General features: G+C 38.3%; 1 protein-coding gene across 1 annotated transcript; it reads right to left on the bottom strand.

Annotated features, from left to right (window-relative positions):
- Nucleotides 1–115: 115 nt before the first annotated feature.
- CUL1 (cullin 1) lies at nt 116–27,081 on the bottom strand. Its single transcript, XM_010138783.1, has 20 exons — nt 26,863–27,081; nt 25,495–25,662; nt 24,418–24,468; nt 23,299–23,389; nt 22,448–22,611; nt 18,483–18,645; nt 14,518–14,648; nt 11,542–11,649; nt 11,344–11,450; nt 10,150–10,198; nt 9,496–9,627; nt 8,868–8,985; nt 7,862–7,938; nt 6,972–7,103; nt 5,566–5,658; nt 4,368–4,415; nt 4,203–4,285; nt 3,007–3,112; nt 1,613–1,726; nt 116–745 (listed from the first exon to the last, which is right to left on the bottom strand). Exons 1-20 carry the CDS (start codon nt 27,079–27,081, stop codon nt 665–667), a joined length of 2,235 nt encoding a protein of 744 aa, XP_010137085.1. The 3' UTR covers nt 116–664.
- Between the last annotated feature and the right edge of the window lie 387 nt (nt 27,082–27,468).

Here is a 27,468-nt window from a genome sequence, read left to right as displayed (position 1 = left end):
TAAAGTAACATGCACATTTGATGACAGATGACAATTAATTTCTTCAGAAAACAAAATGTGCTTAAATCACCAGAAATCAGGGAAAAGGAGGAAATGCAAAACGAATGGCTGTAGCTTTCATAACCATTATACCTTTTATTTACATTTAGAAAGATAAGTCATGAAACTTAAAACAATAAAACCAAATGCAACTTGTACAGAAATCTTTTAATTTCTTTTTTTATTTATCACACATTAAAAAATGAAACACACTATACAAATGTTTTTTCATAGCAGATTACACGTGGGTCCATTCAGACTCGCTCTCAAAGTGCTGCCAACATTTATAAGTGCTGCCTGCGACGGCAGCTGTTTATCATATAGCCAATGTATTGATTTAAATGCAGTAGCATGCAACCCTTAAAGGAGAAGGGTTTGATTCCTTTCTGTTCTTAAATTAGGTTAAATGGCGTTGGTGTCCATATTTACATACTTGAAATGTATCAATCCTGAGCAGTTCTGATGTAAATGTGAGACTGGCTGATGGGAGTCCTGGTCTCAGTTCTATAAAAGGGAGGTCCAAATGGCAGCAGGGTGGCTGCTATGAAGTTCCGTTGCTTTCATTCTTTCCATCACATACCTATTTGCCAAGTGTCACCCAGTCAAGTAATTGCTAATAAAAGTGTTAAGCCAAGTAGCTGTAGGTGTCCTTCTCACCGTCTACACGTTCCAAGTACTCCTTCTCGATCAGAATGTCGATGCATTTCTGTGGGAGAAGCAAACACAAGCGGTGGGACACTGGCAGTCAAGCCCTCTCTGTAGCTGCTACAAACCTTGAATGATTTTGGCCACTGACTTTCATGCCAGGTAGAGGACGGGAGCAGGTGAAGGGCATGAACCACGGCAGTTCGCCCCCTTTTCTGACTGCAGTCCACTCGACTGGGTTACGCTTGATGCCATTCCAGGGCAGTGACTGGGAGATTGACTGATCATCAGTACCCCGAGAATCTTCACAGTAGGGTAGCAAGTAAGGAGTTAAACCAAGGTGCAAGCAAGCGCTGCTGTAAGGTTACTCAGGGCAGCAGCTGCAGTAACTCGCTGCCTGTTTCATGACGGGACGGGGTGCACCTCTTTCAGCACTGGTGACAGGTAATGCAACCGCTCTCCACTGATGGGTGTTTTGCCCCACCAGCCATGGATGTAAAAACACTGAACTGGTGGGACCACTGAACAAACTGATGAGGAAACCATACAACACCCCCTTCCCCAACATTTTTATTCTAGAAGAGGTCAGGGAATGGTTTTACTGAGCCGGCCCACAAGCAGTGGTACGCCCTCCACTGGGAGAGCAGCAACGAGAGGTAAGCCTGGAGCAGAGGCTGCTATAAGCTGGCACTGATGTGAAAAGATGAGTCAAGCTGTTTTACCACCAACAACCATATGGAACACACGTTACCATAAAAGAAACTCTCTATGTCTGGTTGAAACATTTCCTGCTTATTTACAAGCCCAAAAATCTGTCCTTCCCCATCCCATCTCCTTAGCTTCCCTTCTGAATTCAGAAACACGTCTTCCCAAGGTGTATCCTCCTCACCTGCTGGAGTACAGCTTCAGAGATGTGGTTCTCACATACCTTAATTACTGGAACTCGTGGCTTAAACCTTGAGGACAGCTGTGTTAGCACTTCTCCAAGCAGTTGCTGGTGTTTTAGAACCTTCCTCATTTTCATGATTCTCACAATAGCAGCCTGCACAGCAAAGTCAGAACGGTGTGTTAGGAGAAGATTACCTGTCCCGGGTAAAGCCACTCTACTCTCCCAGCAGATCACGGCTGCTAGCGCAGAAGCATCATTGCAGGAAAACCAACTACCAGGTGGGGAGAAGCCTGCCTACAAATGCCAACTACTCATGCAGGCTTTAGGAAGTCAGATCCCAGAGAGCAGATGTCATGAGCAGTGGTTCCGACACCGGAGTTTTAAGAACTCCTCTGCTTATGGTCAGCCATAACAACAGCACCAGCTGGTACCAAGAGCAACATGAAACTACTCATGTGAGAGAAAGCCTTCATTATGTATTTAACCTTACTGTGACGCTCTAGTAGGACATTTGTATTTCCTCCCCCTGCCTCTCTGCTTCTTAGATATGGCAGAACTGAGAGAAAAACAGTTCAGTTCATACTAGCCAGGTATTATGCAGGTAACTCCGGAAGTTGTGCCTCCTACGTATTTCCGTGGAGGCTAAAACAGACACAAAGAGCACAGCAACACTGTTTGATGGAGCCACTTCTCAGCCACAAAACACTATTTTTCGACACAGTCACCACCACTGGCTGTGCACTTTCACCAGTGATGAACAAGAGCCTGCGTGCCGCGCACGTAGAACTCTGCACCCGCAGAGGCGACCCACCGTCACTGTCGCCACTGCTGGAATGTGTCACCCACCCCCTCACGGTGCTGACACCCACTGTTTGGTCTCTGTAAACGTTCAGCATTGGTGAATGTCAATGGGTGCAATTTTTTCTGCATGGAGGAATTCGATCACACACCTTTGTTTCATAGGTGCTGCCATGTCAGGCGCCATTTTTTTCAGACTGCCCCTCTGCTGTTGTTGCATGACAACAAAATTTAACGGGATGTTGGCAGAAAGGTTTAACCTCTACTGCCATGCACCAGCATCCACCTCTGACATCACGGGCCAACATAATATAATAGGAGGCGTTACTTTTGGAGCGGCCCTTGTACTAGTTTTCACCCAAGACAGGTCTGGCAAGTGTGTGCATCCATTGAAGCCGAACACTCATCGCCGTGATGTCGGAACCCACATCAAGAACAGCGTCCTGTCCTGCCTTCCTACAGCTTCTATTACAGACTCCAGTCGCCTTTTAGGAGTACTGTGAACACACTTCTAGCTCCACCACAGTGCACTGCCATTGTCTTTAACAGAAGCTAAGAGAACCCCACTTCATGAAAGGACGATGAAGCTGTAATTCTGAGTTCACAGCATGGCAGCGTTCTGCAATGCAAGTCACCTGAATCAGTAGTTTCCTATCTTCCTCTATATTTTTGTGTGTAGTTTCTTGCTCCTGCTTCTGTTCAGTCTTCATTGGCACATTGATGTTAACCCTTAATTTTTTACTGTAAAGAAAACCAGAAGTTAGTAAGACTATTAACCTGCTTAAAAAACAATCAAACAACAAAAAACCCCTGAACAAACCCCGAAGTTAAAGCCATATCACCAGAATCACTTTACACCAAGCAAGCCCACTGCCACACCTGACTGCTCTGAAGACAAGGTGCTGTGTCTACAAGCTTGTTCCTCCCAGCACCAGGGAGCATGGGGCAGCGCTCGGCCTGCTGGGAATGCTGTGGTGGAGAGAGGAGCTGTGGTTTTTTAGCAGTCCTCTGCGTCACAGATTGGGAACCACCGAGCTGCACAACGGCAGAGCTGTTACAGCGCTGCATTAATGTCAACTGACCATGAATTCTTTAATTACTGGTCAAGGGAGGGAAGAGAGCAGACAGGTACAAGGTAAGGTTGTAAAATGTTCCTTTCACTGGAGGTCTTATCTTCAGGAAGTACTGAACTCCTCGCTGAATTTACGTGTGCTACATCTATGCTCCAGTAAGCATGATGAAAAGTCACCAGAGAACTACAGTTTAAAATACATGAACGTTGTTAGCAACACTGGCAAAGCAGGTAATAAAAACTACTGAAAGTCGTGTTTTCAGACCACTGTGCACTCTGAAATTCTGAAACGAGTCTGCTGATCTTCTCGTGTTGTCTCTGGTGGATGAACATTTCAGACGCTGACCTTTGCTGGTCACGCTGTATGCTGCCGTAACCTTATAAAACATGATGTGTTTTGCTGAGCTCATGCCAGTCACGCGCCTCAGTAACAACCAGCACCATTTCTTACCAGAAATAAATTATACAAAAATTAGACAAAAAAAAAAATCAAGGAACAAGAAGGACATATGAGAAAAAATCCATCCGGACCTTGACAGACTTGACAGTCGAAGTCAGATAGCTGAAACCTAACCCAGCCCTGCCACTAGCCAACCCTCTCCTTTACAGCTGGCAGATGTTGATCTATATTTCAATCGGCGCTTGAGCCCCGCAGCTTTCCCCCCAGGTATATTAGGTTTTACAGAAATTTTGAAAGCAGAGAAGAAGGATGTGCCCCATTACACACAAGTGATGTATGCTGCTGAAGTTTTTTCTTACTTTTTATAACCAAGATACAGTTTTATTAAGGTATCTGGCTTTAACTCCACCTCATCAACATTTGCATTTTCGTCTTCCAAAACCTGCAAGAAATAAACAAATAAATAAATATTCATTATCATGTTTTGTTGAATGTTAAGGTCATAAAAAAGCAAGAGAACTTACAAGCAATTTTGATTTCAACAGGATCTGTAGAACTTGTGCCAAGATGTCCTACAAAATTACAGCAAACGTTATCAGCACAGACAGACAGTACCTTTCTCTAAATTAAAATACTTCAACAATAATAAACGTATTTAAACTGAGGAGCAGTAAGTGCAGAACGCTGCAAAACATGTGAAAAAAAAAAACCCAACAGTAAGCAGTTGACAGAAGTAAGATGTAATAAGGCCCTTTTTGGGTGTTAGGACACCTTCCCCTTGCAGTTGGTCAAATACCATCAAATCTTTACAAAGACTAATTCCAAACAGCCTCTGCCTTCTGACTAACATCTTCTGCTTACACCAGGGACCTACTCTGCTTGCTGTCCCAAGTCGGTCACCCAGATGGCCACCCTACTGTGTCCGTGTTCTATGCAGGTTTGCAAAGCTGCTATTCTACCACAGTGGAAAACTTCAGGTTTCATGCAATTAGTTTTCAGCTACATAAGGGGTTTTATTCTGGTCCAACCATAACTTGGGCCAAATATTTATTTTGCATAAATAAAAATATCTATCTGCAAACAAGCATCTGTGATAAATGGCAACCCCATAAACCTCTGAGTCTGCTGTATAAGCCAGCAGTAACTCTCCAGATATGGATTTCTGAAAGTACAGGTCTAGGAATTGCCTAACTTTCCAGAAGTCCCAAGCAGACTTGATTTGAACCTACTAGTAAAGGATACAGGCACCAAATAAACTGTGGGCCAGAAAGTCTACTTGGAAATAAAAGGAGGAAACCTCTTCCACAAGAGGGAATGAGACAATGAAACAGCAGATTTTACAATGTTCACATAAATAAGCCTTGAGATGTAAAGAAGAATGGAAGTGCAGATCAATTATTTAGGGAAAATGCTGGTTTTCCTGGAATGTTTTTTCTTAATATTAAAATGTACACAGTGGAACACTGAAAACTCACTACTAGAGCTTGGCAGGAAGCTGGACAATTCACTCCAGTTGTGAACAGGAGTAAGACTGGGAAGTTATGATTACAGGAAAGTAAACTAGGAAAGTTACACTGGCCAAGCGTAGATCACATCTGTCTCCTCCAGGACAGAAACCAACCCTAGCTTCAAGCAAATTCCTGTTCCTAACGATAGCAGGAAGAGCCCTGAAGACCAAAAGACTTGTACACAAGAGTGTGGTAAAATGTGCAAAGTCACTACCATTTTTATTTGAGTGCTGTCTGTCAGCTGCTGCACGGTGTAAGCATCTTCTGTGTTGTACTGCAGTAAAATCGCCATCTGGAATGTCGATGCCTAACAGATCCAGAAAAGGAGAACGAAGGGGAGAGGGGGGAAACCAGAAAATGAGAATGAACAAACATACTTTCTGCATTTGAACAGCCTGAAATTCACCAGTTAAACACATACCCTGGAATATTTGTGCAACAGAGCACAGCCAACTAGTGGTAATCATTACACAACGCGGAAAAATCTGATATTACTTATATAACCAGAATTCTACTTTCCAGCATTATCTAAACATAAACCCTAAGGTTCTGATCATTTAACTAGCTGCAGACACTTCATCGAGTCCTCTATTATGGTGCCATAGCTTATCTTTGCACTTGCTAATATAATTTTAATCTTCTGTCACTCCCCAACTCTTACCCATCCATTCTTCATTAAAACCTACAGACTACTGGATTCATCCTTCCAGCCCCAGCAGAATAACAAAACAAAAGTTACAAACAAGGCAACTGTCAGCAGTTTATTCACGTCTGTCACCACAGGGTTAACATGTTGATGACAAGTTCAAAGTCTGAGATTATCGTTTCTTCTCACTGTTATGAACTCCCCTCCTCTGTCTACTTTTTGAAAGAAAGCAGACAAGAAAGTATGAGATCTTGTGCAACGAGGTTGCAGTTGTCTCTCGCAACCCAGTTCAACACCTGTTTAAACCACAAGTAGCGTATTCCCTTTCTAAGTCAATTTTCTTCTAAATTTAGATCTTAAGTATCACAGTAAATAGATCGAACCTATAAAAAGGGATCTATTAATCATCACATCAACAACCATCTGGGGAGGGCTAACATTTCTGTTCACTTCGGTAATACACAGATCTGTAGCCATCAAGTCTTGCATCTGTGCTTTGCTTTATTTAAAGACAGTAGCATTATTCACAGGAATAAAGCTGATGAATGCAAGTGAGCACCGTCCACAGTAGCTAACCATGCACGTGTGCGTATAGCATGGACGTACACATCCCCCCAGCACTGAGTGATTTAAAATACTTAATGGTGACGCATCATCACATACTGTTAATAAATATTTTGGCGTACAAATAAAATACAGCTCAGTTCACTGTTGTATCTATTCAAACTAGTTCATGTGCGGGCACAGGTATTTGCATCAACTCTGCTCCTTCAACATCTACACACTTCACCTTTTTAAAGACATTTATCTGCACACTGGCCCTTTAAGGTAAGGAAAAGCAATTGTCTTCAAACGGGAAGCTCGTCTAGATAATATAAGAGCAGTGGAGCAGAGCATGGGTGCATGGCTTTTAAATGATCAGCTGCACTCTGAATGCCACCGTCACCAGTGTGATGGTGTGACGTCATCCTTACCTGTAACGTGTATCTATTTTTGAAACAGTTGGTAACCAACTCCCCTTTGGACAGCTGATACAACCACGTTAATTTTCTTCCACTATGACGACTGGCATAAAATGCAGTAAATCTCTGATAGCTCCGTTCTAACTGTATAAAAGCAAGAACAATAAATAAAGAGTATTATTTACCTTCACTTATCATTATTAGAACATGCTCTGGAATCATCGAAGGAGAATTAGATCTGATCAACCTCAACTGCCACGCTGAGTAAGGCGAACAGAAATCCAATGTATTCAAATTCTTCAGACTGGATGAAAATTTCCCTTGGTTAGGAGTTCCCCTCTAAAGTGTCAGTAACGATACAAACCTAAACAGCCATTTAAGTTCCATTCTTCCTTTTACGATACATTAAAACAAGGCTAGAAAGGTGATTTTTAACCACCTTCATCCTCCGGGTAACAGCAGTGAAGCTTATTTCTCATGTTAAATATTCAGGTCTTGTCTATTCTGGATGAACACTCAACAGAAGACTAGGGTTTATAACAACATCTGAAGATTTTACTGGTCAGAGCCAAAGCAATGGCAAGAAAAAGCTTCTTAAACAGAAGTACACATAGAAGAATACTCTAACAAAGATTTGCTTCAGTTGCTGCTGAAAGTTTTGAAGAATGATTCATTAACCAGGGCCTTTCCACAGAAGAAAATAGTTACGTATTTTACACAGTTCCCTCCTACTACCTTACTCACTTATCTTGTTCCAAACATCCTCTGGCCAAACAGGCAAACACCAGAGACAGTCCCAGTCCTCTCTGACACACAACAAAACAGGAGAGGACACCAGCCTTGTAAAACAAGTTCCTTTCACAATCATTCCCTGTGCGGATAAACCAAGCGCAAGGCCTCACCTCAGATGGCAGAGCAAACGTGCAGGACTGTTGGAATGGCCACGATCCAGAACTCAGCACCTGGATGCTGAAATCCACTGGAAGAGAGGTGGAGAGGCTGAGCTGCATTATTCCCCTCGCTCCCAGCCCTTCTTCAAACACAGAGTCACAGTTCTGACACAAACAAGAAACAGTTCTGCCTTTTGCTCAAACTAACATCGTGAAAAATCATGAAGCAATTTTTTTTTTAATTCAGACCGTAAAACAAAGGAATTAATGTAAGATGTTGCTGCAGTAGCAGAGCTTTAGATTTGCTGTGACAGTCACTCAACTGTGAAAGTTATTACCTTGTTTCTACCCCCACACCAGATTTCTCTTTTAACACGCAAGTGTAAAAATTGTAAGTGTTTGCTTTTACATGTAACTAAAACTCGATCACTCCAGAGCACACAACTGCGAGAGTACTCGTAAGGCTTTTTGGGCAAGCCAGTAAGAAGAATACAAAAAACTAAGTAAAATTTAAGCCTAAATACACAGTTGTAAATCTAATCCAACAAATAATTATCAGTTCTTTAAAGAATTTATTTCAATGTGCTTCAATGAAAAAATATTCTTTTAAAATAAGTGATAGGGCTCTGTAACAACCTGTCAACATCCTTGTTCCCTTAATACTTCTACACAAGTATGAACTTAAGCCATGCTATGCTCAAAATTGAAACTGTTTATAGAAAAACACTTTTCCAATTAAAAAAGGCAGGATTCAGCTGAATTTCATTACATACCTAAACATGAGGTGCAAAATCAGGAGAAGGCTACCCATAACAGAAGATATAAAGTGCTATTAGAAGACAGGGTACAGACCTACAAGACTAATTTAAAATTCCTAGGTATCTTGGTCAAATTACTACTAACTCTAACTTTTGGGGGTACGGTGTCTAAACCAAACACCTCCCTCACATGGTTAGCTCTGCAGAAACAAGAGGAAGCGAAACTACGCAACAGTAACAGGGGTGAATGTATTACTTACAATCTAAGGGCTCTGAATTGGTCAGGTGCTTTTTAAACTGCTCATTCAAGTCCTTGCTTACACCAATATCTTGAAACATCCGCTGTAGCTTGGAGGTATACTCGAAACCACAAGCTTGCTGTATTTTAAAAACAAGACACATTTTTGACATTGCAGAATGAGAAGAACAAAAGTATTGGAGCCTATTTTCTTAAAGTACAAATTTCAGTATTTCCCTTACTGAATGATCCCAACTTCTTTAATTGTCACCAAAAACGGAAGAAAATTGTGTTTAACAACGAAGCAAAACACCCAATGAAACAGGCTACTAAAGGAGTATTAGAGCATATCTTTCCTGACCCTGAACGAACAAGGGTTAATGAAATTAAGCAACTTTTCAGTCGTTCCCTTGGACAATTACATCCATGTAATTACTATGGATAAGAATAATTAAGCTTAACTCCATCAGATAGACATGCACTACAAGCTCCCACGAAGCAAAAAAACTAAAAGACCCCAAACCAAGACCTAGGTTGTGTATTTTTCTACTTTACATAAGTTAACAGAAGGAACAGACATATGTCAGTGCTTTCCAAGGCAGCCTGAAGACCTGCAACGCGTAAGTTATGGGACAATCATGGATACTCACTTTTAACTTAGAGATCATGCTTGCCTCAGCATCGTCACTAGCACTGTTCTGATGTACAAGTCTTTTGGCCAGCATTTTAGCATAGAATTTTTGAAACACATCTTTATCCTCTATGTACTTGAAGACCACCATCTGAAAAAGCCATGATAACTTGTAAGGAAAAAAATATTTAAGCATTTGTCTTGAAAAAGCTGTAGCAGTAGCTACTTCATTTGCATGTACATTTCTGAGGGTTTGGGAGATCTTCTGGAGGGAGCAGTGGTATATGTTTTAAATATGGATACTATTTTAAACACATTAACTGTTAGTCCACGTGTACAACCTTGTGAGTGTTTATATCGAATTACATAAAAACACACTGTAGAAATTATATACAATATGTGTATATAAGTAAATATATAAAAATTAAGTAAAAGCATAAATTCCATTTAGCCATTTTAAATCTGCTGTAAAGGGTTGCTTTTTTTAAAATTAAAAATATAAAACCAACATACCACACAGAGATGAAGGTTATTATTGAAAAGCTGAAATACTAAGCAATGACGTCAAACATACAAAATAAAAGGTCTTCTCTCATCTGACTTGTATGACAATCAAATACTACTAACTTGTCAAAGCTTACACAGAAGAGAACTGTATTTATAGACATCTTACCACTTGATTGAGTGTATCTTCCAGTTCTGCTTCTTCTGGATTCTTGGAGCTGCAAATAAAGAAGTGTATTTTAAAACAGCGTATGGATAAATACGAAAATTTCACAAAGGAATACAGATTGAGTAGTTTCTCTAAAGGAAAGAGTGCAGTGAAATGAACACTCCACTACTCCAGATGTAAACAATTCTAAGTACAGGCTTTCAAACAATAGACTGAAGTCCTGGACCATGAATTGCCTGGGATTTCCTATCCCAAATATTCCTATTTTTCCTGCTTCTCAGGATTTATGGGCTTCAACATGGATGTCTCTCTTCCTGCCTTTTTTTCTGCTGATAAATGCTATCTTTATTTCTTGGACAGCAGAATTAAAAGAAAACAGCTGAGAGAGCTGGGTCTTGACTTGGTGAGAGCTGAGGTGGCACCGCATTGTTTTCCTCCATATTGTGCTTGTCCATCAGGCACACCCCAAATCTACCCTGCAGAAAGCTAGTATTTCTAAAGGGGAAAACAAATCCTTTGTTAAAGGGGATGGGCAAGGGAAAAGCGAGCAAGTTCTTCTGGTTTTGGGTTGTCTGGTGGTGGTGTTTTTCCTCTTCTCCAAAACAGCTAGAGAAGTTGCCAGTGACAAAACTGACAGGAAACCAGTACAAACTGAACTGATACCAACTCAATACATGAGCTGCTGAATCATTTGAAGCCAAATACCTTAATTAAATTGTGAACCACAAGAGGTTAGAAAGCAGTTTTTGTCCTCCTCAATTTCTGCCCAAATGGAAGAACATACATAGAGAACAACAGGAGGAAAGCAAGAGTTTTAATGGAAAAGGCAATGTGTGTCTCTTTACAACATACAACGCAACTAAATTTTTTTTTTTGGGGGGGAGGGGGTGGGCAGGAACCAACAAACTAAAAAACCTCTTCTATTTTAGTAGAAAAATAGAACTTAGTTTCCTGTAAGGAAAGAAAGATCTTACATCTTACATTATTTCCCCTCTCTTCTTTAAAAAAGAAAAGTAAACTCCAAATAATCTTTAGGAACAGTCCTATTGAAATGTTTGTATTCAGAACTTGGTATAAGTAATTTCTCTTGAAATGTTAAGTTCTGTTTCTGAAGACACAATATAAAACCTCATATGCTAAAACCTTTTAAAACAAAAGCCAAGCTGAAATAATAATTTGTCTTTGAAGACATACCTTTTCTTTAGTAAAGAGTCACAGTATCGTGCCAGTAGCTCTGGGGATTTACTGGATGATTGAGCCATTTTTGTCACTGCGTTATTATTTATAAATCGACCACAAGCCTATAAATCACAAAAGATCGTGAAATTTGGGAGACAAAACACCAAACAGAGAAAAAAAAGAAGTTTGCTGTATGCCACTACATATACTTACTTTGTCTAGTGCAGCCACAAAGCCAGCATCATTGTTGAATGCAGACATGACTAACGCATTGTATTTCTTATGGACATCCAACACCGTCTGTACATACATTTTTGGATCCTGCAATAAAAAGAGATTGTTTTTTGCTACCCACTGACTTTCTGCTTCCTCTTTCTTCCAAAATGGAGCTCCTCACTGGGTTAAGCAAATTTTTATGGGTAAAGTCTACAAAGTATTAGATTTAAAGGTAAAATAAAATCCAGACCAGTAGTTTAGGTTCTATGTGCAGGACTGACTTACGTTAGGCACAAGCTTTCATTTACAGCAACCAGAGTGCAGAGCGTACTATATTAAGTAGTACAAAAGGTGACAAAACCAGTTTCTCAACCATTGCAAACATTTCCAAGGACATAAGCTTAATTCAAATCAGGTGTGAGAGCTGAAATACATCAAAATACATCTCTGTAGTAAGAACGTAACAGGTGTATCCCCAATAGGTACAACTAGTACAGAGACCTCAGTTGTTGACTGAGTTCTTAAAAATTATCTGCTCAGCACCCAGCAGCAGTCAAATGCCACTAAACATCAAGTTTCCGGCACTGACAGACTGAGTCCTATGTGCAATTACTAACGTCTGCATCGCAATAAAGATGGAGTCAGAGTAGGAACAGTGAAGGGCAACTAAAACATCGGGCAGACAGGGCAGCCTCTATACAGCAGACTAAATAAAAAGGGTAGAAGTCTTCTATTTGGAGATGAGAAGTTTGAAAGGGCCTATGACCAAAATCAGAAGGATGAACAATCACTGAAAACCACTTTGTATAACTATGGAGTTATTTGATGAAAGTGGTAAGAAACAAGTTTAAGACAGGTAAAGTAAAAAACATCTTTACACAGAAAGTAGATTTCTGGAACTTCCTGCCACAGGAGGTTGCTGGAAGCAGAAAATACCAGCAGGTTCAGGAATGGATTAGACAGACTCATGGACAGCAGGTCTATAAATAAAAACTTAATGCACTGGGCATGGAGATACTCCTGTAACATTCCTATCATAAGGGCTCTGGATGCTAGCAACAAATGGCAAAACATGGACAGATTTTTCAGAATCCTGATGCAACCGTTTCCTGTTGCCACTGACGACAGACAGAGACTATGTGGACCACCAATCTAATGCCATGCTCGAGATAAAGAACTCAGATTATTGAGAACTTCACAGACAAGAAATTCAAGTGGACTTGAAGGACATTCAGAAAGGCATCTACTGATTAGAAGCACTCAAAGAAAAAAAAAACCCCACCCAACCAAAACAGTAAAACCCAAGGCACAAAAAGCAGTAATCTTCTGACTGGAGAATAGTCTCTAATATTGTTAATGGAATCTACAGCATAACTCATTCTGAATGAAAAATCTAAAATAGGTCAGATGAGTCAAGCTGGTATGACTATTTCTCTCCATTAACAACAGAGAAACCGAGAAGCATTTGCTCAGCTGACTGTTTAGACACTCTAGAGATAAATGAAGTTGGGCAGAATCAACCCTACCTAAATGTGATAAAGGTCAAACAAGGTAATGATGACTAGCACTACAGTAGCATGAAGGGTACTGGAAGAAGAGGCAGGATGGTTCCCAAGGGAGACAGCCAGAGATACTGTTATGAAAATGAAGAACGAATGTATGGAAAAAGGAACAAAAAAGAAAGATGAAGAAACAAGAAAACGTGTTGTGATCAGGAAGAGTTCCGTACACGGCTGGAGTCAAAAGAACTAACACATACAAATCTCAGGCTTTCTCTCCTTCAAAGATGAACTAATTCCTGGAAAAAGAGCTTTTATTTTTTTCTGGGAAATTCTTGAAGGCCTATGTACAAGAACTCAAGAGTGATGACCACTAGGGGCATGTGTCAACCACGGAGAGCATCTGATTCAAAATTTAAAATGACATTTACAAATGAAGCTAAAGATTCCTTAACTTACTTCATGAATCATAAAGGATCAACACTGCTGAAAAGCTACACACTTAAAACTACAGCAGTAAACAGATACTACACGTGTGTAAACATTTTAATTTCTGCTAAGCAGCAAAGTTTTTACTGTTCTCCATGCAATCATTACAGATTATTGCTTTAATGATTACTAGTATGAAGCTATTTCAAGAGTATCTGAGACCAATAACAGGCTAAAATGAACTCTGTCAAAAATCAAACTTAACCCCCATTTTAAATAGAATTTACCAGAATCTATATTATATCCTAATCCCTTGTGCAATGTTTCATTCTATTTTTTATTCTCCTAGAAAATATCATATTGTCTATAGACAAAAAGGTTAGCAAAGGGTTTAAACGTTATGTTGTTTACATCAGCACAAAATTAAGTCTGAAATTACGATTATGGGATAAAACCAAATTATATGGCTAAACAACCAAGGGTTGCAGAAGACCTAACCTGCTCCTTATTGTGGCCTCTTCAACCATTGCAGTTATCTTGTCCTCTTAACATTTCTCATGTTTTTCCAAGTAGAATAAAGCCATTCAGGAAAAAAAAAACCAAAATAAAAAAAAAACCAGAAACTTTCTCCACACAGTCCTATCCAAATCTGTAAGATGATGAAATAAAATACAGTCCACAGGAGAAAATGCTTCTTGAAACAGTGGACCTTCAGTTGTATTTGTAAGTGTAGCATATTGCATTTGCACGGCCAGCTTTCCAAGCAGCATTCACATCCTGACAGAGAGCAAAAATTCAGAAGGAAAATAAACCCCAAACAAAACCCCAAAAACAAACCCCAAAGCAAAAAGACTAGTAACATGGTGATGTGACTGTTTTAAGCCTACTATCACAGCATTTGAAAATCGACTAGTCCTCACAAAATAAATCAATGAGTGGAAAAACATAAGCAGAAAACTAGAAATTATAAGGAGGAAGCATTCATCCTCCTCTACTGTGAAAGTGGCAGCAACCACACAGTGGCTTGTTTTGACAGGATACTTGCATTTAGAGCAGCTTCTCCACACTTCTCAATTGCAGCTAGACCCTGATTATGAATGTGGGTTTCCAAAAGTTTTTTCAGCTCTCCAAGGCCATCCTGGATTCGAGATACAAGGTTATACATGCGTCCCAAGTCTGAAAAACACAAAAATAAAAAGGAAAGCCAACATCTCCCACTTGTACTAGCTGTGACTCCCAATTTCTCATTTACAAATTGCCAACAGAATTTAAACATCCATCATCAACACAAAACACATGGACAATTGCTTCTGTAAAAAGCTGTAAAAAACTACAGCAAAAATTACAGTATAGTAAATCTTAAATTTCGAGGTTAGTGCAAAGACTAATTGAAGAGAAAACAACTTTTAAAATATTAAAATCTGTTTTACTTTCACAATGCCACATTAATTTCAAGAAAAAGAGACTTAAATTACAGCAATGTATTTACTTCTGATTTCTAATTTTCATAAATTTTAAGTAGTGCAATGATTTAATAATGGAGTTTAAACCCTCTTATTTAGATGAAGTTTTCAAGAGTTACCATGAATTACAACTGTCATTACTGTTACTGCTGGCTGTGTTAGGAGTCAACATTCTCCAGCTGGCCTCCTTCAAATCTTACTCTGAACAGGGCAGTTCTCAGAGATCTAATACCACCTGTAGCCTTTTTTATATTCATATTTCTGTTTGGGGCAACATCAGTGGTTATGGTTGGAAATTAAAAACAAAATATTAGGTATTGATAGGTCTTGAGCAGATAAAACTGAGACACTGTAAACCAAATTTCCTCCAACAAAGCACTGTCAATAAAAAATAAATAAATTTTAGAGCTGTCAATAAAGCCAGCTCTAAAAAACAAACCCCAAACATTTAAGTAACTGATTACCAGTAGCAATAACTGTATCTCAAGGAATAAAAATGGGTCTGAAAAGCTTTACCATAGAACAAAATGAACAAAGATAAAAATAAATTGGACGTCATTTCACATATGTTAATGCTTCATATTAAAATCTCACCAGTTTTCAGCCAAAATCAATTTGTAATTTTGGAAAGTCTAATATTGAAGAGGGTTTTGCTTTTTATTCATTTTCAACATGGCAGATGCTTTGTATTGAGTGCAGAACTCTTTAACAAAAAAAGCAAACTTTAACATGTCCATAAACCACGTACACAAACCCACTAGTTACCTCTTGTCACCTTGCCCTCACTGAACAGGCACTCAAGTAGAACAGCAAACAACCAAATTAGTTACTGTACACTAATGAGGGTATTTCATCTTGCTGAATCCCTCTTACGGCTGTCAGCTGAATCTAGCTCTTAAAGTGTAAGGACTTCTCTGACTGGCTTATGAGCAATTTATTACCACCTGAGGATCATCAGATTAAAATAAAGCATAGCAATCAAGCAGCTGTATCACTACCTAAGTCCAAAATACAACACACAGAACCTGATGCCTTTAATACTAAAGTGATGACACCTCTATTCAGACCAGTTTCTGTATAATGCTTTCCCTTCCTTAGGACTTCTGCACGCTTAAACTTTTGGATTTGAAAAGCAAACATTTCTTCTGCCTGAAAACCATATTTGCAGCCTGTTGTCAAACTTTTCTAACAATGCAAGAATGCTGTTTTTTACCTACAAAATTATAGAAAATAAGGTAGGAAAATAATGCCATGCCTAGATATGCTAAGCTGCTGCTAGACCTACCCATAAATAAGGTTTTACAGGTTGGTCTATCCGGATATGTCTGTATTTGGTGAAATATGGAAAAGATACTACAAAGCCTCAAGGAAGATTTACACAGTATCTCCACCTAAATCATTACAGTCTGTTTCAAATAAACATAATTATTGCCTTTAGGTATCATACTGATGCGAATAGGTAACACATGACAAATGTACTCCACAACTTTTATAACTAGTTGCACAATTTTACTAAGAAGTTACAGAACACCAGCAGGAGTGGCCTGTAATATGATACGCTTAACATTCTTCACGTGGGAGGACCTCGAAACCACTGCACTCTCGAGAACAAAGCAATAAAAATTTTCATCAAAAGCAAGATTTTATTATAAGTTTAGGATAGTCTACAAAAGGCTATTTTAGTCCATTACAAACCTCATGAAACTTCAGAGGCCAGGGAACTACTGTAAATTGTACAAGTGAAGCTCGAAAATGTTTTGAAAAAGCTGAAAAAAATCAGGCATTTTAAAATACCTAACTAATCTTAGAAATAACCCAAATGAAAGTAAAACCAAAGGGATATAACAAGACAGCATCCAAGACACAAGGTGGCACTTTTCCTTTCCCTGACAAACTTACGGAATTGCATCACTATGGTAAAGTGACTGTACTAAAAGGCTTGCATCACCTACGAGCTTGATAAAGTAACCGGAAAAAATAATAGCCAGGGAAGGTCTCCTGAGTCCAGAAAAATTTTCTTGTTTGTGCTATTACTGTTTCTATTGTCAAAATATATTTATAAAGTCATTTTACTGCTCACTCATCTGTATCTAAACCTCTTCCAATTACAGACTAAATACATTTACTTAAAAACATAAACAACATCTCACTCCGAAATACTAGCATAGGATAAAAAACTTCTATTTACATGTGAAACAGAATTGCCCTTTTCTATTTTGAAGCATCTCTTAGTTATCAACATGATGACTATAGTAATTATTCAAGGTTGCTCTTATAAGGTTGATATATGAAGATGCAGAGTCACAGTTGCAATTCACAACTCTCAACTGAACGGTATCATCAACAGTATCATAAAGTCATAGAATCATCTAGTCGGAAGTGAACTTTAAGATCGAGTCCAACTTTTCTCTTAAATTCTGTCACTCTCTTAAAAGCAGTATTTCAGCCATAGAGCCTTACCTTGACTTTTCATATAGATTTAATTAATTCTCCAACCAGAAAAATCAGGAACACCAATCATCCTTATTATATGCGTGATGCTCAGGAATTATTTGGCCCTAGTTTTGACTGTTCCTTTGTGCTAAGCACTGACTCCCGAAGAAACTCATAAAAACCAATACAATTGACAATTCCTTAGAGATACCCAGATTCTTTGATAATCTTTACTTATATTAGAGGAACCACTGAAGAAGTTTTTATTCTACGTGCTTTCTATGAAGGTATAATCTTGATTTGTTAGTGGCACTTAGGACTCATTTTCATAGCTGAAATTATCTAATCAATTAATAATTTCCACCCTTGTGCTCTATATGCAGATTTTATATACTGTATTTTAGAAGCTTCTTTGCTTTTATTCCTCTTTTAACATTTCCTATACATCCTTCTAGACAGCTTGGGTTTAAAAATTCTCACTGCTGACTCGGAAAGATCCATGGATCAAACTGAAACAGCTGATAAAACTACTGGTCTGTTTTTCATCTCACATCTCTCACGCAAGCTGCTCCTACTGGAAGAATGGCTCTTGAAGCTCTTCCAGCCAAGTTAAGAGTAATCAAAGTTAGTGTTGTTTTGCCTTAATCACAGAATCATCTGGTTGGAAGAGACCTTTAAGATCATCAAGCCCAACCACTCACCCTGCACTGCCAGGGTTCCTAAACCATGCCCCTCAGCACCACATCTACACATCTTTCAAACACTTCCAGGGATGGGGACTCCACCACCTCCCTGGGCAGCCTGTTCCAACGCTTAATGACCCTCTGTGTAAAGAAATTTTTCCTGATACCTAACCTAAATTTCCCCTGATGCAACTTAAGGCCATTTCTTCTCATCTTGTCATTTGTAACATGGGATCGGTATGGGCTTCCTGATGCAATATCCTCAGCCATCCCAATCTAATCAAAAGCTGCTTGTCCATCAGATAAGTGTCTGTCTTCTCTCTTAAGCCAATTCCTGAACAAACCACATTTAGCTATCACCAGGAATTACAGCATTCACAAATCATCAGCGAAGAGCTCTAAACTTAAAACTCACATTTGAATATCCTTACCTTCATTTTTATCAGCATCCAACAAATTCTGAAACTCTGTATGAAATATCTCCAGGTGTTTTTCAATAAGTACTTGCTCACATTTTCGTGCTAATTCATCTTGTGTGCTTTCATGGAGATAGACCTGAACTCTACGCTGTTCCTCAAGAAGACGAGCTTCAGCCTATAGAACAGAGAGATAAACATGAAACCTGTACGAAGGCAGAAAAGAAATCCAGCAGCAGACAACAGATGACTACTTAGTAAATTCATCTAGAAGACAACAACAAAAATCAAACCTTTCACTAATGCAGTGTTACAGTCCACCTACCGAAGCAGTTACTTTTCTGGGAATCATAATATACATATGGAATCAATGTGTGTGTTGATAATACTAATATGATAATATTTAAATGGAAGGGAGAGTCACAGCAAGACTGATTTCCCATTGCTTCTGAAAAAGAAGTTTACAGATGGAAATCTGCTGTAAGAAAGAGACAAAGCTGCTGACATGAGATGCTGCCAGTTCTAGCATCAGCAAGCTCTCCAGCTACCGAGGTAGTTCTGTTTATGACAAACACGAATATATTTCATGCCTCCATAAAACTAAAAGGTGGAAAACTAGAATTTAACGGTATATCTATGACAAATTTATTTGTATGTTCTTATCTACATTCTTACACAGAAAAGCTTCCTGACAATCTAAAATCATTTAAATTATACTAGTTTTTAATTTGGCATATGAAATGCTACATTTGTATATCTTCCCAGCAAACCAGAATTCTAAATGTTACTCAGGGAACAGTACCTATGTCAAAATGTAAAACTGAAGTTGTTTATATAACAATTACCTTTGTTTTGTTTGCAAAAGTGTTAAAGATTCACTTCACAAGCCATCTGTAATTGCAACACATTATTACAGATAAAGTGCATATTAATTTAAATAATTTGGACTGATAATGACACCAAGAGAAGGAAATTAAGTCAATGCATTTTCCTAGTACTTCAGAATATTGACTAAGCTCGTATCATGATACTAAGATCGTATCATGAACAACAACAAAAAGAATGATTTCACTGTAACTACACTGCATCATACTCCCATATGGCTTTAAATAATCTCTGCCAGTCTTAGATTCACTCATTCCTGTACTAATTTTGTACTTAGCTCTTGTGAAATGGTCCTGGATTACTGTCTCCTAGAGTTAAACCTGTACAGGTCGAAATAGGGAAACAAAATCAGCACTTTGGGAAGGAATATAAACTCATGCTTCAGAGCACTTGCCAGCTTCTCACCAGTAAGAATTAACAATCAGCTTCCTTAATGACATCAAACAGCAGCAAATCTTCTAATGAACACTGGAAACTGGAATTGGACTACTGGGACTATTTATCCTATATTTAACTCTGTATTTCTGTAGTTCAGAAAATTCTGCCACTTGTAATGCTGCTTCTTCAAATACCGTTAAAGCCTTCACTTTAAATGTTAACAGTCAGCTCTCACTTTCAGCTCCTTTATGACAATAAACATTCATTCTGACTTCAGATTTGCTTATACTATTTCACTTTTTGTGTTCTTACAATTCCATTTTATTTTTAAAGTCATATTTCAGAAACAAGGGCAAAACAGTTAGTTCACACGACAGCACCTCTGGCTGATTTAAGGATAAAAAGTCCACTTTGAGACTTTATTTCAAGGGACAGCCTTAAGAAATACCAACCTTTTACTCTACAGCACATCAGGCCGTGCCAGCTTTACTCATGAGTACTGACCTGAGAAGAAATATTCACAGTCCTTCTAAACTCAGTAAGTCTGCCTGTATAACTACATACACATATAGTAATTCTAAGTAAGATTTCGATGAGTTTTCTACCAGGCACAGGCAGAATTCTACTATATCATGGTAACACAGCTGTTATGCTGTTGGACACTAGGGTACTCCAACAGGTTTCATTTTGTTTTTATTTTGAAACGTTATCTATCCCCAATTAGAATTCAATGCTTCAGTGAGAAAGTCAAGTAAGCGTAGTAGCAGAAGATTACTTCGTTCGTAGTTCATACTTCCAACAGATGACTTCTAAGACCTTCTTATCGCTAGTGTGCCACCTGACTGCTGGACAACTTACAGTTTTTCACATCAGTCTCATTTAAGGTGCTTCATAACAGAAAAGAATCCTAACTCTAGCAATATCTGAGTACTAATTACAGGGAGTGCTCTTCTGTTGCAGGCATTTAATGGGCATGCCAGATTACAATATCGAAAAATAAAAATTAGGAAGTTTACAAAACTGCCTTCTCATGTTTAGGTAAAAAACATTAAGAATTCCTTATGCATAATGAAGTAGGAGAAAACTGAAGGACAAACCTATCTGAATTTTAAATAGATAGTTCTGAAAACTTGCACAACCTCTCTTATCTCTCCAGCAGCACATGCAGACTAGAGAGATCAGACAGCTTCTTCAGTGAACTAGCTTTTAGTTTCAATTAATAAGTTTCCCCCTTCTGTTAAGTCACATCCTTTAGTTTCTATCATTTTGGAAACTCTGATCATATTCACTGTAGACTCTAATATGCATCTTTAATCAGTTAAATCTCAGGAAATGGGTAATGGAAACAGCTTCTTGTTCAGTTTGATCTTAATGAATGCACATTATCTGTAAGGAGATTTCAAGATGGCCCAAATAGCTTGTATACATCTCTAGTGTATCAATTTGAGCAGAGACTTGAGGCTACACACTTTCTTGCTGAAGATTTCCCTTGCCTTCTGCTAGCTTTGTTTTCAGCTTCGACATCAACTTCAAGCAAAGTAAGTTGCTCTTTTGTGCATTACTGAAGTCTTGAAGATTGTTTGGGGTACTAGTAAGCTCTTTCTACTTGCCACTAATCGCTAGCTCTTGAAATAGCAATGACCTTCAGACAGCTTTTTACTGTCCTGTACCAAGGAAGCCTGGATGAGCCAATCAATCAGGTTATGAATGACCAAAATTCCCTTACTCTGCTTTATATATATTTTAGGATGAAAGACAAGAAATTGAAAAGGGAAGTAGCAAAAATCATTAATGCAACACCAACAAAAAAGTAAACATAGGTAAGACTAGGAACTACGGGGCAACTATCCCAATGCTCTAAAAGAAGGATTTGGTTTGCTGTGTTATTTCTTTCCCCTACCTCTTTTTTTTGTTTGTTTGATAAATCATTGACTTTAACACCAAGACTCAGACAGGACGTGTTCTGTGGCAAAAATAAACACAAAGATACTGCAGGGAGGGATGTGTATCTGTGTATTACATACTCATAAAGCTCTCCTCTTTTTAATTAAACTGAAAGGGAAAAACCAAGCAGCATTTCAGAAAGTGAAGAAACATGCTGGGAAAGATATATAAAGCAGCCCTTCTCTGAGATGGAAGATGACCTATCTATTTCACATTCAGTAAGACTGACCCAATAACCAGGCTAGAAATAGTCAATGTTTATCCAGCTTGTTCTTAACTGCCCTTTCTGATATCCTCCAAACCCAAGACTACATAAGAACTCAAATCTGGCCTCTGTTGATCAGAAGTCTTGCATAGGGCTCATTACATTAAAATACCATGAGAGAATTACAGCCAGCTTACTCAGGGAGAGATTTCAGTAAATGTGCCAACACACAGTTCCTTGTACAGGAACAGTAAACTTGTAGGTCTAAAGCAGAATGACTATTCTGGTGTGCTGAAGTCTCATGAAATCTAACTTTATTTCAACATTCTCTTCCGTTTTGCTAATCAAGAAGTTTCAAACTTTCACTGTACATACTGAAATACACTAAGGAGACAAACATCAGACCAGACAAACATAGAAGCAAATCACCACAGGGAAAAAGAGCTAATGGTTTCTGAAAACAATCAGCATTTTAAGAAACTGATAATAAAAGCCAAGAATTTATATTACTTTACCTCTAAAAAATCTGTATCCAGAAAATCATCACGAAGCTTATTAAATGACTTACCTTCTTCATGTACTCTGTGACGGGGTTCTGTTGCAAGAATTCAGTACTTTCTCGCGTGTAAAATCTCTCTGTGTCAGCAAGAAACTGAGATTCAAAGGATTCTTTATAGACAGTTAGTGTAGGTCCTTTTGCAAATGCATCATCTTCATTCAGCCCCAGCTCCACTAAAAAAAAAAAAAGTAATGACAAAATGGTCTTTTGTGAAGTGGTCTCTTGCCAATAAACAGGTACTCTCTAAATTACATGAAGGTAATCAACTGAGACAGTAAGGACACTACTTTCTAAATCTTAAAAGTATATATTTATTTTTGCATTTCAAAAATAAGCAGCATTACCCCCATAAACTGCACTTTTTGATACGTTACTGAATGGATGATAGTGAAATTTTCCAAATCCTATCTCAAAACCTTGTTCAAATCTTCCTCTTCCATTTTCTCCTCTTAAGAGTTCCAAATTATTTGCTTTTTTTTTTAATTTTGCTATTAATGAAACTAGTCATTAATCTGCATGGCAAACCTCTCATTTTCATGCAAATGGGAAAAAACAATCCCACTCTGCTTTGTAAACTATTATGCTTCCCCTCTTCCAGATTTAGCTCTTGAATAATCGATTCATAAACAATGAATGCTCTTGTCTATGAGTGGTGCTTTTGAGCTTTACAAATATGGTATAATAAACTGTAATTGTGTCAAGTGCCTCTACAAACATGGAGTTAACAATATATATCTGAATTTATTTTACTGAAAAAACTTTACTGGACATCCAAGGAGGTGGGATGCTACTTCTGGGCTTTGAGAGGGGATATTTAGTTACTTAAGAGAGTAATAAAACCTTAAAGAAATCTCATTTACCATAAGATTGTACAACTCCACTGATCAGCCTTGTATTGATAGTTTCACCATTCCTTTCCTTCTCAATCAATTTCAACACAGCATTTGTTACCTTAGAAAACAGGGATTAAAAGTCAAGCACAGAGAAAGCAGAGGGTAGGTTAAGCACAGTATTTAATGTGTGTTTCTCCATTAGAAACAAGTCAAGCCCCTTAAGAACAAAATGTAAGGACACCCATATATATAGAATTCCTACAGAGATCACATGGTATGCTACACCTTTAAGCTCTACAATGTAATTACAGTCCGAATAGTGGTGAGCTGTCAAAGGGTATGAAATTGCTTGGTGTTTGATTTGGTTTTTTAGGTTTCAAAAAACACCTTCTAAACCAAACTTCTGTTTGTTTTATATCTAAGATACAAGAAAACTTGGTAGTAAGAGCTGAACCAAGCACCTGTACTTTACACAAAGAAAACTACAGGCTTATGCTGATAAATAATGTGTTGCATCTATTGTCCTTTTAAACCACAATCTACCTAATATTTTCATACTATAACACAGTCTTCTCATCATGACGTACTGGTAAATAGGAGTGAAATCAACACACATAAATATGATATTTTGTTGTGACGGAATGCCTTGTTTATAGTGGGCTGATTTACTAATTGAAAATACTTGGCTGACATCAATCTCCCAGGCAGCAAACCAAACTTAAAAGATTCACAGCAACATTAGAAGAGACTAAAATCCCAGGCTTGTCACTATCTGCCCTCACATCATCTTAACCCTCAGACCTTAAGACATGACTGTCAGCCTGTACTCCTGCCTGGCTTGGAAATAGCTCAAGCTGTTCCTTCGTTTAAGACAACCCCGCTTAGCTTTTTTTTAAAAAAGCCAAGGGTGCTCTAAGAGAGGAGATAACAGAAGTCTTGGTATCAAGGTTCAATCACACACACACATAAAGAGGAAGGCCCATTCCCCCCAAATATTTATCTTTTTAACACCACAAAGGAGAAGCAGAAGGCTCCCTTTTATTTTCTGTGTCTGTCCTACCCCAATTCTCCAAATTCTTTTTAGAAGAGTTACTAGCAATATATAAAATTAACCTTATAGAATAACACTATAATTTTTCTATATACCTGCTTATTTAATGGCCTGAATAAGCAGTCTCTCCAGGTCACCAAGGCAAGCTAGAAGCAAAGGAAGGTATATGAGAGATGGAATAAAGAAAATATGTATATATATATAGATACACAAATATATACAAAATATCTCCTTACAGAAAGCTCATATAGTATGCTAATTCTTGTATTTTGGCACATTTCTCATGCAACAAGAAAATTACCATTTGCTTTATTACTAGCTGTAGCTAAGATGTCCCCTTTCCTGACAGTGATCCACTGCCAGCTCTGAAAACTAATAAACCTTGTAAGTTATTCTGACAACACAGGCTTTTTTTTGTTGGTGATTTCCAGGCTGACAGAGTCCCTTAGCATTAGGCTAGTGAAGTCATGAGGAAGGGAAGTAAAGATACCAACTGTTTTTCTACCCTATGCAAAGTTATTTTAGTGAAGCAGTAAAATAACATCACTTTCCTAATGCTTCACCAGTGAGGACAGTAATTATCCTTTATTAAAAAAAAAAGTACTTTTTGTTATTTGAGATATTTTGTTATTTGAGAACTTCTGATAGGTTCTTCACCTGTTTATACTCCTTTACATTACAAAAAGATCACATATCAAGTTTTCAGAACTGGACCAAAATAACTTATATTATAAACCAAATGTTGTCTGAATCTCAGCAGCTTGAATGCTAAAACATTTGTAGAGATGTACTGAAGTCAACAGAAAAAAAAAGTGATTTACTTTTCCATTCTATATTTGAAATGCTTGACTGAATTCTAAGCGGAATGACAAGGCCACACCGATACACACAGATAACAGCATAAGCAGCAAATATTCGGAAACAGACAACCCTCAACAGTCTAATACTGGCAGTCCCAATACACAGAAGGCAAAATGAACACCTCACATGTTTAGATCCATGACATTTTTACACATATATTGGGGTGGAAGTATGGAAAGAGAGGAGATTGCCCCTCTGCCCACTTCTTCAAAACTTCTATGAACTTCCTACAAGTTTCAAGGAGCAATCTGCAGGATGATAATGCAAACATGACAGATGGAATGGATAACTCACTCCAAAAAGCTACTTACTGAATAAATTTCATATATTCCTTTACGACCTTCATCGCACTCACGACGAACCCAATGTCGATTGAGGTAGGCACATATCCCATTCAATACTTTGCTTGAAAACCTATAATCTTCCCACTGTTGAGTGTAGAATTTCAGCACACTCTCATCCATCAAATCTTCACCATCCTGAAATAACAAGTTTGCCAGTACTGTTGAGTAATTTTAAGGTACATCCAAGATATAAGGCTGTACAAGTCGACTGTGTAATAAGTTTATGCCACACAGTGTATTGATAGAAAAACATAGTACTAACACATTTATTTCTACACTAATAAAGCACAAGGCCAGAATGAGATTTAGGAATTAAAAGACTGGTAAAAAAACGCACAGCATAGAGAAAGTGCCAGAAGACACTCCTGTCCCTCCTGTGGGAGAGAGCAAGAGGGCACCACATTAGAAATGGACAGTGGTGCTGAAGAGTGTGCTAGATAAGAAGTGCCAGTGCCATGGTAATACATTCAACATGACAATCTCCATAAAATATACCACCCACTTCCACTGCTGCTACTTGGGGAGCTGAAACGAGTAGCATGGATGGGGTCTTCTCTAGGACCCTGTCAAGTAGTAAATGGAACCCCATATTCTTGGAAATAGGTATGGCATCACACTTGTTCTTGTTATAGAAAAAAAAAAAGGAGATAAAGTTGTAACACATGGAGGCTCAAGTATCATTCCAACCTGGATCACTACAGCCTGAACGGACAAGTGAATAAAACCAGGAGTGCATTCTGGATAAGGCCTCAGACACGTTTATGCAGCTTCATAAATTAATGACACAGTAGACTTGATAGAACGGCAAGAATTCTTTTATTATTGCTCAGAACTAAAATCCCAAAAGTTGAAAGTACTATTCCTTTCCAAAAACAACTAGGAACCACACTCTTACAAAGCAGCCCAACATCCAGCTCTATTAGTAGTTTATTTATTAAACTAAATTAAATTAATGGCTGCCATCAGGCATTTTCGACACTACAGGCAACTATTTTTTCAACATCACTAATATGCTGGCTAACTGGTTCGAAAGTCTAGCTATACTTGTTCAAGATACAGGACAGCTTAAGGTTGCATATAACACTACTTCTGTAAAACACAGAAACACTGTTTTGGACTGAAGAGGAAAGGCAGCTCACAGGTACACTTAGCAACTGATCTCTGCCTGAGATACAGCTTATAAAACATTCCAATGGCTAATGGAGACAGAAGCAAAGTTCAAGATAATCCAGATAAGTTCCAATGGCTGCACACACCTCTAGGTTAGTTGATAGAAGCTTTTCTCAACCCAGCCCATATCGCTACTATGCAGATTGACCCAATGTCCCATCTTACCTTAAGGAGATTTGTCAAGTAGTTCTTCAGAAATTCTTTTAGCCGTTTGTACAATTCCAAGCCAACAAACTGAGCACCTCCAGGTGTCTGGCCCTTTTTCGATTTAGAAGGAGGTACTCCAGCTCCCCGCGCTTGATTAGACTGGTGTACACTAGTACAGTAGTTATAAACGTGACTGACAGGAAAGTTAAGGAATACATACACGCCAGCATGCGACATTACAAATACAACAAATAAGAGTATGTTAATTTCATTAAGCTATTTTTATATCACTGTAAATGACTCAACCATAATATATTACAAGACGCATTAGCCCACATAAAATTTAACCAAAGCTAAGAAAATGAAGTAATTTGCAGCAGAATTATCTGCAGCAGAAATGTGTCAGACTGCCGAGTACACTACAAATACAACAAATGCCAATATTAAATTTATCCAACGCTTACTTAACAAGACCACCAAGAACACAAAGCAGTGGAATTAGCTAGTAAGATTATTTTCAAGGCTTAAATAGAATTTGATATATATACTGGCCTTCTATAAATATATAAGCTTTCATTGAACAGGAAAAAATTTCAACTGGCCTCAAGCAACATTCAGTAGTTG

Source organism: Buceros rhinoceros, unplaced genomic scaffold (genome assembly GCF_000710305.1).
Source record: "Buceros rhinoceros silvestris isolate BGI_N320 unplaced genomic scaffold, ASM71030v1 scaffold3866, whole genome shotgun sequence".
In the NCBI taxonomy this organism is placed as follows: Eukaryota; Metazoa; Chordata; class Aves; order Bucerotiformes; family Bucerotidae; genus Buceros; species Buceros rhinoceros.
The sequence above is the reverse complement of the archived record's forward strand: the minus strand, read 5'-3'. Positions and strand labels throughout refer to the sequence as shown.

Excerpts from the sequence above, each read along its gene's own strand:
- CUL1 (XM_010138783.1), bottom strand. The coding sequence starts at position 27,081 with ATGTCGCATGCTGGCGTGTATGTATTCCTTAACTTTCCTGTCAGTCAC. Across the intron at positions 22,612-23,298 it reads TGGAGTTGTACAATCTTATG|TGGAGCTGGGGCTGAATGAA; the intron begins GTAAATGAGATT and ends TTTTTTTTTTAG. Across the intron at positions 5,659-6,971 it reads AAAATAGATACACGTTACAG|GCATCGACATTCCAGATGGC; the intron begins GTAAGGATGACG and ends TGGATCTGTTAG.